This window comes from Myotis yumanensis, unplaced genomic scaffold, assembly GCF_028538775.1.
Source record: "Myotis yumanensis isolate MYYU_CA2020_CCGP unplaced genomic scaffold, mMyoYum1.0.hap1 SCAF_16, whole genome shotgun sequence".
In the NCBI taxonomy this organism is placed as follows: domain Eukaryota; kingdom Metazoa; phylum Chordata; class Mammalia; order Chiroptera; family Vespertilionidae; genus Myotis; species Myotis yumanensis.
Genome location: NW_027223767.1, coordinates 37,588,882 through 37,598,259, shown reverse-complemented (window position 1 = coordinate 37,598,259; position 9,378 = coordinate 37,588,882). Strand labels below are relative to the sequence as shown.

The window sequence follows — 9,378 nt, the reverse complement described above, 5'->3', positions numbered from 1 at the left end:
GAGATTGTAAGAGCTCCAGTCAGCTGGGCGAGCTCCAGTCAGCTGGGCTGGCCCCGCCCCTCAGTTTCAGTTTCATTTACTATCGCTCAGAGCTTGGCAGCAGGCATCCGGGTTCAGCCAAGCAGGGCTGCGGTTGTTGGCGGTGCGGGTGGTAAGGTGAGGCTGGGCAGGGCTTAGGTCTGTCTGAATCCTGCCTCCCCTCGGCCAGATCTGGTTCCTGGTAGGTTCCCTAATCCATCTCCTTCAAGCAGGATGGAGTCTCAGGCAAAGGGAGGTCTCTGCACCAGACTGGGTTGGCTGGGAGCGGGTCGGGAGCAGATCTGATGGGGTTTGGGCTGAGTAGGGGGCCAGGAGGGCCAGGGTCTGAGTCCCCTGCCATTCCCAGAATGGAGCTGCGATCCTACCAGTGGGAGGTGATCATGCCTGCCCTGGAGGGCAAGAATATCATCATATGGCTGCCCACGGGCGCCGGGAAGACCCGGGCGGCTGCTTATGTGGCCAAAAGGCATCTTGAGACCGTGGACGGGGCCAAGGTGGTTGTATTGGTCAATAGGGTAAGTGGTCTGCCCGCCCGCCCCTCTGTGGGCTCTCAGCTCCTCCGTGCCTCTCAAGACCCTTCAGAACTCCAGAGCTTCTGTGGCATCTCTCAGCTCATCTTTTCACTTATGCCAGCCATGGCCTCCGCCCATCCCCTACACCCAGATCCCGCTTCCTCTCCCCATCTCATCCGCACCCCAGGTCCACCTGGTGACCCAGCATTATGAGGAGTTCAATCGAATGCTGGATGGGCGCTGGGCCATTGCGACCCTGAGTGGGGACATGGGGCTACGACCCGGCTTTGGACACTTGGCCCGGAGGAATGACCTGCTCATCTGCACAGCTGAGCTGCTGCAGATGGCGCTGAGCAGCCCCGAGGAGGAGGAGCACGTGGAGCTCAATGGTGAGAGCTGGGTGCACCTGAGGCACCCCTGCCTGCCACCCCCAGGGCCCCTCTTCTAGTAAAGATGGGAGATTTTGTGGGAGTCAGCTTCCCTATTCACCAAACCCCAGCATACACCCTGGTAGAAAAAGACCTGGCTACAGTGCAGTAAGTCCCTTTCTCCAGCTTGAGCCTCAGTTTATTAATCTGTGAAATGGAGGTAAATCATGCCTGACTGGCCGTTTTCTGGGGTCTGACTGCAAATTGTGAAGGGAGGAAGGAATTCTCGAATGAATTCTGGGAACTACATGAAGCAAAGCTTATGGGAGGAAGGGCTTTGCAAACAGGTTCTTTCACAGCCTTTCCGTGTGCCCCCAGCCTTCTCTCTTCTCGTGGTGGATGAGTGTCACCACACGCACAAAGACACTGTCTACAACGTCATCCTGAGCCGGTATCTGGAGCACAAACTCCAGGGGACAAGGCCCCTGCCCCAGGTGCTGGGTCTCACAGCCTCCCCGGGCACTGGCAGGGCCACCAAGCTTGATGGAGCCATTGACCACATCCTGCAGGTCAGCTTGGTCCCTGTGACCCTCCCCTCACCTGACTCACCCGGGACCTCCCTGGCCTGCCCTACCCCCTGCCCACCAGTCCTAGGCCAGCTCCCCCAGGCAGGGTCCGGATCCCTTCCTCACCTAACTTCCAGCCTCCAAAGGCTTCTTAATGCACTTAGAATAAACACTCTACTCTGGCTTAGAGAGTTCCCTGTGACCTAGCCCTGCTTAAGTCTCCCACCTCCTCCCTGCTCCCGCTCTCCCCCCCGTCCCCCCACTCCTGCGCTACTGGCCTTCTCTCTGCAGCTTGAGCATATCAGGCTTGTTCCCATCTCAGGACTCTTGCACTTGCCATTCCTTCTGCCCGAATACCTTCCCCCGTACTTACCTGTCTGGCTCCTTCTTGTCATTCAGGGAACAACTTAAACATCACTGTTCAGAGCCTCCCCTGATCACCTCCACTGTACTCCGCCATATCATTCCATTTCATTCTCTTCAGAGCTTGTTAACACTATCGGCAATCCTCTCATTCTGTTGTTCTTTACTAGTTTATCATCTGTCTCCCCAGCTGCCATGTAAGGTGCTCTGTGTCCCCAGCACCTAGAACAGCACTGGGCAAGCAATAAACATTTATCGAATAAATGAGTCCCCACCCCCAATGGCCCTGCCTCAGCTGGGACCCATCCTGCCCCAAAGCTCTGCCCATCGTCCCCACCGAACAACCCCCCATTCCAGTGAACACCTCTCTGTTGCCCAGCTTTGTGCCAACCTGGACACGTGGCGCATCATGTCACCCCAGACCCACCTCCCTGAGCTGCAGGAGCACAACCGCCTGCCCTGCAAACAGTACGACCTCTGCCACAGGCGCAGCCAGGTGTGTGGAGGGAGGGGCGGGCGCGGGGTCTGGAGTGAAATTAGGCCACCTGGGGCTGAGCCTTGTCGCCACTGTCGCCAGAGCTCTGTGACTTCACTTCACTTGCTATGTACCTGAGCCTCCATTTCTTCTTTCTGCGAAATGGGGCCGGTCCTCCTGTTTGGTTCACTCAGATGCCGCCGTGGACATCTGTCCAAACCCTGGGCACGCGTGCAGCAGAGCGCTTTGCAAACCATAAAGCGGGGCACTCTGTGCTGAGGCTGTTCCAAGCCCTCTCCGGCGGCGTGGACACTGCCTGGTGTCTGCTACGACAGGCTGGACAGGGACTAGCCGTCACTGTGCTCAGGCCAGAGGTCAAGGGCACATATGGGGTGGAGGAGACAGAACAGGAGTCAGGTGCGGGAAGCTGACCCCTGCCTCCAGCCAGGACCCCGCACACCGTGGCTGTAGAGGAATTCCATCCTTCACGCCCTCACCCTTCTCGTAGGACCCGTTCGGGGACATGCTGAAGAAGCTCATGGAACAAGTACAGGACCACCTGGAGATGCCGGAACTGAGCCGGGACTTCGGGACGCAGACATATGAGCAGCAGGTGGTGGAGCTGAGCAAGACTGGTGAGAAGGCCTGGGAAGTCCCAGCCTCTGGGGGCGGGGCCTGGGCGGGGCGGGGCCCAGCCTCTGGGGGCGGGGCCTGGGCGGGGCGTGGCCCTGGGGGCGTGGCCGCTCTGACACCGAGTCCCCTGTGGGTCCAGCGGCTGAGGCCGGGCTCATGGAGCGGCGAGCGTATGCGCTTCACCTGCGTCGCTACAACGACGCGCTGCTCATCCACGACACGGTCCGCGCCGTGGACGCCCTGGACACGCTGCGCGATTTCTACGACAGGGAGCGAGCCACCAAGACCCAGGTCCTGCGAGCTGAGCGCCGGCTGCTGGCTCTGTTCGATGGTGAGGCTCCTGGGGAAGGGGGTTGGAACTGGGCTAGAGGGCAGTGGCCAGCCAGGCCGGGGCTCGGCTCCAACAAGTTGGGAAGGTGCCAACAGGAGGTCTGGGGCCCTGTTTTTCTAACCAAAGTCAAGGCTGTGGATATGACAAAAGAGGTGTGTCCTCATTTGTGAAGGTTTCTGTAGATGTAAAAACTAGTTTCGTTATTGACAAATATTTTTCGAAAATCATTTCACTGGGACTCTTATCTTTAAGTGGAGTGTGTATGGTACCTTTAAACTAGGGAAATGAGGTGGCCAGAGGGCGAAATTTAAGACTAGAGGCCTCAGCACAGGCGAGGGGCAAGGATCTTTCTGAACAGACCTGAGGTTGAGTCAGTCCTGGGTTAGATGAAAAGGTCAAGGGTCATCCTGGTGGCAGGGTTGAAGGGGGTGCTGGATAAGGAGCATCTAGGCTGTACCCCGGGTGTAAGGCTGGCTGGCCTTGAGGCTGGGCAGGCAGAGGGTGTGCTTACATGTGTTCTTGGTGCTGCTCAGGGGCAATCAGGCAGGAGCAGGTAACCCCAGGCCCCCTCTGATTCCTGCCATCTCATCCCTGTGAGCCCCGCGCCCTCCTGTCCGGCCCACCTCCAGGCCTAAGTCCTGTCCCTCTGATTTCTGGGCTTTTCCGGCAGACCACAAGAATGAGCTGGCCCTCCTGGCAACTCGTGGCCCGGAGAACCCCAAACTGGAGATGCTGGAACGGATCCTGCAGAATCAGTTTGGGAGTCCCGGCAGCCACCGCGGCATCATCTTCACCCGCACCCGCCAGAGCGCTCACTCCCTCCTGCTCTGGCTCCAGCAGCAGCCGGGTCTGCGGACCGTGGACATCAGGGCCCAGCTGCTGATCGGGGCTGGGAGCAGCAGCCAGACCACCCATATGACCCAGGTGGGGGCTGTGGGGAAAGCGCCCGAGGCTGGGGATTCCCTAGGGGAGAAGAGAAGGGGAGTCTTCAGCACAGAGAGTCCGGGGTTGGGGGCGGGGCTGAGAAGGGAGACGGACACTGAGATCCCGAGGGCTGAAGGGTATCCCATTCTGCGGGTCTCGGGGCAGAGAGGCAGAAACAAGGGGGTCTACAGGGTAGAGGTGAGTGATGTCATCAGGACAGAGGATCAGGGGCCTGGGTTCCCTTGGAGAAGAATAGGTCCTGAGAGCTCCTAGAGTGCAGGGGCAGGGACCCGTAGGAGTCCCCAGGGGAGAGACGGGTTAGACACTCACCTGGAAAAATGGGCAAGATCCTGGGGGTACTTGGAGGTAGAGATGGAGACTCAGGGTCCCTCAGAAAAGGGGCCAAGATTTTGGATAAAAGGGCTGAACCAGGAGTGACTGGGCTTGTAAGAGGGTAGGCCTGGAGCACCTCATATACCATCCTCTTTCTCCTCCCCCAACCCCAGAGGGAACAGCAAGACGTGATCCGTAAGTTCCGGGACGGTACCCTGAACCTCCTGGTGGCCACGAGTGTGGCGGAAGAGGGACTGGACATCCCCCAGTGCAATGTGATTGTGCGCTACGGGCTCCTGACCAACGAGATCTCCATGGTCCAGGTGCCCAAACCACCCCACTCAACAGTCCTCAAAGGATCCTGTGTGGGAACCCAGCCCCACTCAGGCCCCTCTCTTACCTCCCTCCCCAGGCAAGGGGCCGTGCCCGGGCCGATCAGAGTGTGTACTCATTCGTGGCCACCCAGGGCAGTCGGGAGTTGCGGCGGGAGCAGACCAACGAGGTACTCGAGGTTCTGATGGAGCGGGCAGTGGCTGCTGTGCAGGAGATGGACCAGGCTGAGTACCAGGCCAAGGTCTGTGGGCGGTCTGTGCGCCCTGTGGGGAGGAGGGCTGAGGGCAGTCTGCCTGGAAGGTCTCTGAGGCAAACACATTCACACCCTTGTCCCCCCTCCCCCTGGGGGCTAAGTTGGCCCACCTGGTGAAGGTCTGAATCCAGGGAAGGGTAGAGGCCAAGGATGGGGTTGCCGGGAAGACAATGGTTATGTCTTCAAAATGCCTTGGGAATAGGCCTTGTCCAGGGCTTTTAATGTATCGTCACCACCCACTACTTTGTGTATCTGTGAGAGCCGCCTTACAGCCCTTCTGGAACCAAGCAGCGGGGGAACGAAGACATGCCCCAAATAAGCGCAGAACCCGGACTTAAGTCAGTCCCCTGAGGTGGAGTCACCGTTGTCCAGCCTCGCACGGCACCGTCCCTGTTGACTCCTGTTGTCCCAGCGGAATTATTGACGGGACCTCATGTTAGATTCAAAGGAGCAACTTTGCACGAAATCCTCCACCGTGGGGTGAAGATTCAGTGGGAAAGCTTGCCTCGCTCCCTGGGCTGCCCCTCCCACCCAGTGTTACTTTCTCCACCGAGCTGTTCTGAAGGCTCCAGGGCGGACTGAGGAAAGTCCCTCTGTGTGCCAACGATCCATCTCAGGTCTTGGGAGCCCTTTGTCCCTCTGGGAGCATTTTCGAGATCAGGTCTCTTGGGCCCCAGCCATGCCCGCTGTCCCCTCCCACCCCCAGATCCGGGATCTGCAGCGGGAAGCCCTGGTCAGGCGGGCGGCCCAGGCGGCCCAGAAGAAGAGTCGGCAGCAGCAGTTCCTGGCAGAGCACGTGCAGCTCCTCTGTGTCAACTGCATGGTGGCCGTGGGCCACGGGAGCGACCTGCGGAAGGTGGAGGGCACCCACCACGTCAATGTGAACCCCAACTTCTCGTGAGACCTGTGGAAGGGGCTGTCTGGATGAGAGGAAGAGTGGGGTGCCTTAAGAGTTTGGGAGGTTAAAGAGCATTTGAACAGGTACCGAGTTTGCAGGTTTTATCACCATCCCGTTTCACAGGTGAGAAAATAGAGGCTCCGAGCGCCTCAGTGACTTGCCCAAGCTCCCACAGCCACTATGTGGTTGAGCAAGAGCTGGCATTCAGGACGCCAAATGCTGAGGGGCCGCACCATGGCCCCCCGGTCCCACGTACTCTGAAGACATCCAGAGGGGCTGGTTGTCCCTGAGCCATCCCCTCATCCTCCGCCCCCCAGCGGGTAGCCTTCCCCCATCCTCCATTTGTTCATTCGTTAAGGAAGTATTCATTAGGCGCCTACTGTGTGCTGGGCCACTGTGCCCGTGGTCTTCACACATGGATGGTGCTGAGGCCTGAACTTGGGCAGAGGGAGTGGGATGGAGGCAGCACAGGCCGAGCGTGTCGAAGTCTCTGTGCCTCTTGACAGGCAGGCAGGCCCAAGGCTGGGCAGAGGCTCAGCAGGAAGGATGGCGAGCCGTCTGGGGCTGGGGGTCCATGAGGTCTGTGGCCACTCCCATTTCTTTCTAGGATCTACTACAACGTCTCCGACAAGCCTGTGGCTATCGACAGAGTCTTCAAGGACTGGGTGCCTGGGGGTGTCATTAGCTGCAAGAACTGTGGGGAAGTAAGTGCTGGGCCATGGCCCTCAGCTCCAGTCTTTAGAAGCCCTCATTCTGAAAGCCCAGCCTCTGCCACCAGGGTGCCCTCCCTGGGGTGGGGGAGACAGCCCCCGCCCCAGGAGCCCCCAGTCTGAAGAGAGTGGTCCAACCCCTTCTCAGGGAGCCCACAGTGTGATGAGGGCGATAGCGCTGTCTGAGGGAGGAGACATAAGCCCCGCATCAAGAGACCCTAACTTGGGGAGAGAAGCCCAGTCAGAGGATAGACACCCAAACCCTCCCGTCTCTGTCCCACGCCCAGCTCTGGGGGCTGCAGATGATCTACAAGTCGGTGAAGCTGCCGGCGCTCAAAGTCCGCGCCATGCTGCTGCAGACACCGCGGGGACGGATCCAGGCCAAGAAGTGGTCCTCCGTGCCCTTCCAGGTGCCTGACTTCGACTACGTGCTGCACTGTGCCCAGGCCCTGTCAGACCTCTCCCTGGACTGAGCATCTTGTCGCTGCAGTACCCACATCAAACTGTAGGGGGCGGGAGACTCCGCAGCAGCCAGCATCTTTCCTGAGCAAAGTCGGTGCAGGTTCCTCCTTGCCAGAGTCACCAGCTCAGGGGCCTGCTGACCAGCCACAGAGGAACCCCAGGTGCCCAGACTGACTTCAACTCCCACATTGAGGAAGCAGCTGAAGGGCCGCAGCTCATCCCCTGCCTCCTCCCCCCCCCCCCACCCCTTTACACCCACACAGACACGTCTACGCACTCGATGGAGTGGGAGTGGCGTGGGGGCAGAACTGAGGCAGAATGGGCACACTGGACAGTGGTGCCCCCTTATCCATGCTTTCGCTTTTGTAGTTTGTTACTCCCAATGAACTGCGGTCCAAATATTAGATGGAAAATTCCGGAAATAAACGTTTTATATGTTTTAAATTGTGCACCATTCTGAGTAGCGTGATGAAATTTCATGCCATCCTGCTTGGTCCCACCTGGGACGTGAATCATCCCTTTGTCCGGTGTACCCATGCCGTCTGTGCTATCGGCCTGGTGGGCACTTAGCCATCTGGGTCGTCAGACCATCTGTCCAGGTTTCACAGTGCTTGTGTTTGAACAACCCTTACAGTAGCCCAACACTACGCCACAATGCCGACGTCATTAACCTCATTATCTCATCACACAGACCTTGAAGCATCTCGTATCACAGGAAGGTGAGTACTATACAGTAAGATATTTTGAGAGAGACTACATTTACATAACGTATTATAGCATATGTTATCATGGTTCTATTATTAGTTGTTAATCTCTTACTGTGCCTAATTTGTAAATTAAACGTTATCATAGGTATGTACGTATAGGAGAAGACATAGTATATGTAGGGTTTGGTACTATCTATGGTCTCAGGCATCTACTGGGAATCTTGGAACATATCCTCCATGAATAAGGGAACTACTATACTAGGAATCACCGAAGTTTCCCTTGGCCCTTTGACATTCTTCTTCTTCTTCTTTTTTTTTTTTTGAGGCTCCCCCATAAATTAGAAATAAATAGAAAAATGGTGTAGAAAATGTGTAGCATTTTTAAAAATATATTTTTATTGATTTCAGAGAGGAAGGGAGGGAGAGAGAGAGGGAGAGAGACATCAATAATGAGAAAGAATCATTGATTGGCTGCCTCCTGCACAGCACACTGGGGATCGAGCCCGCAATCCAGGCCTGTGCCCTGACCAGGAATCAAACCATGACCTCCTGGTTCACAGGTTGATGCTCAACCACTGAGCCACGCCAGCTGGGTGAAACTATGCAGTATTTTAAAAACAGGTTTGTTGAGGCATAATTGACAAAATAAACTAAATATTTATAGTGTTTAATTTGATAAATTTTAATGTATGTATGCGCTTCCACAATCAAGATGATGAACATAGCCATCACCCTGAAAACCTTCCTCGCGCCCATTATAATCCCTCCCTCTCACTCCCCATCCACAATCTGCTTTGTGGTATATTTTGAAGGTTAAAGGTGTGTTGTTTTTTTTAAACACCCCTCTTTTTGGTTATCTTGTAACCTTATTTGGAGAGAGCATCAGAAGTCTAAATTTGAGCGCCATCAAAAATGTGAGGCCTTCCTGCCCCTGCCCCCTCATGAAAGCTTCTAACCCCAATGCCCCATCTCCCCCGAACCCCGAGGTCATCTCCCCTGCGCTTGGCAGAGGCCCAAAGGTTTTGAAGGATAGGCATGGGGGTGGGGAAAGTTATAAAGGCCTAAATTTCCTGTTCTCATTTTAACAAGAAGGAAAGAAAGGCAAGATCTAGGTTGATTCTTCAGGGAAAGGGCTATTTCTGTAGGAAGAGGCCCAGCAGGCAGGAGTCACCTTCAAGAGGAAGGGAGGGGGCTAGGGCAGAGATTTGAGATTTGAGAGCCGCATGGCAGTCCTTCCTGCCATCTAACCTCTCCTACTACATCCTTGGTCCTGCCTCAGGGTAGATGGAAAAAAAATACTCTCCCTTCTCCAGTATCTTCTTTCTTCAGCCCCCCTCTTCTCTGGTTGAGAGCTGAAAGCCCAGTTCTAGGCCTTTTGGTTTCCATCCCCCTAAGAGAGTGCACCCTTCCTTCCCAGGGCCCTTCCTCCGGGCTCTGGCTCCCAGAGTCACCCTTCTCCTTTCTGTCCCAT

The 9,378-nt window shown here is 56.5% G+C and overlaps 1 protein-coding gene across 4 annotated transcripts; it reads left to right on the top strand.

The window, feature by feature from the left end:
- The first annotated feature begins 87 nt into the window (after positions 1–87).
- Positions 88–7,649, top strand: DHX58 (DExH-box helicase 58). Of its 4 annotated transcripts, none has more exons than XM_070394097.1 (13): positions 88–156; positions 386–554; positions 739–940; positions 1,298–1,488; positions 2,228–2,344; positions 2,832–2,958; positions 3,096–3,287; positions 3,958–4,211; positions 4,718–4,867; positions 4,957–5,118; positions 5,837–6,027; positions 6,636–6,732; positions 7,149–7,649. In XM_070394097.1, exons 2-13 carry the CDS (start codon positions 387–389, stop codon positions 7,209–7,211), a joined length of 1,914 nt encoding a protein of 637 aa, XP_070250198.1. In that variant the 5' UTR covers positions 88–156; position 386; the 3' UTR covers positions 7,212–7,649. The 4 variants fall into 4 exon arrangements, 3 of the variants coding, with proteins under 3 accessions (XP_070250198.1, XP_070250196.1, XP_070250197.1); XM_070394095.1 differs by having other exon boundaries at positions 7,026–7,649; XM_070394096.1 differs by having other exon boundaries at positions 149–220; positions 7,026–7,649.
- Positions 7,650–9,378: the final 1,729 nt, after the last annotated feature.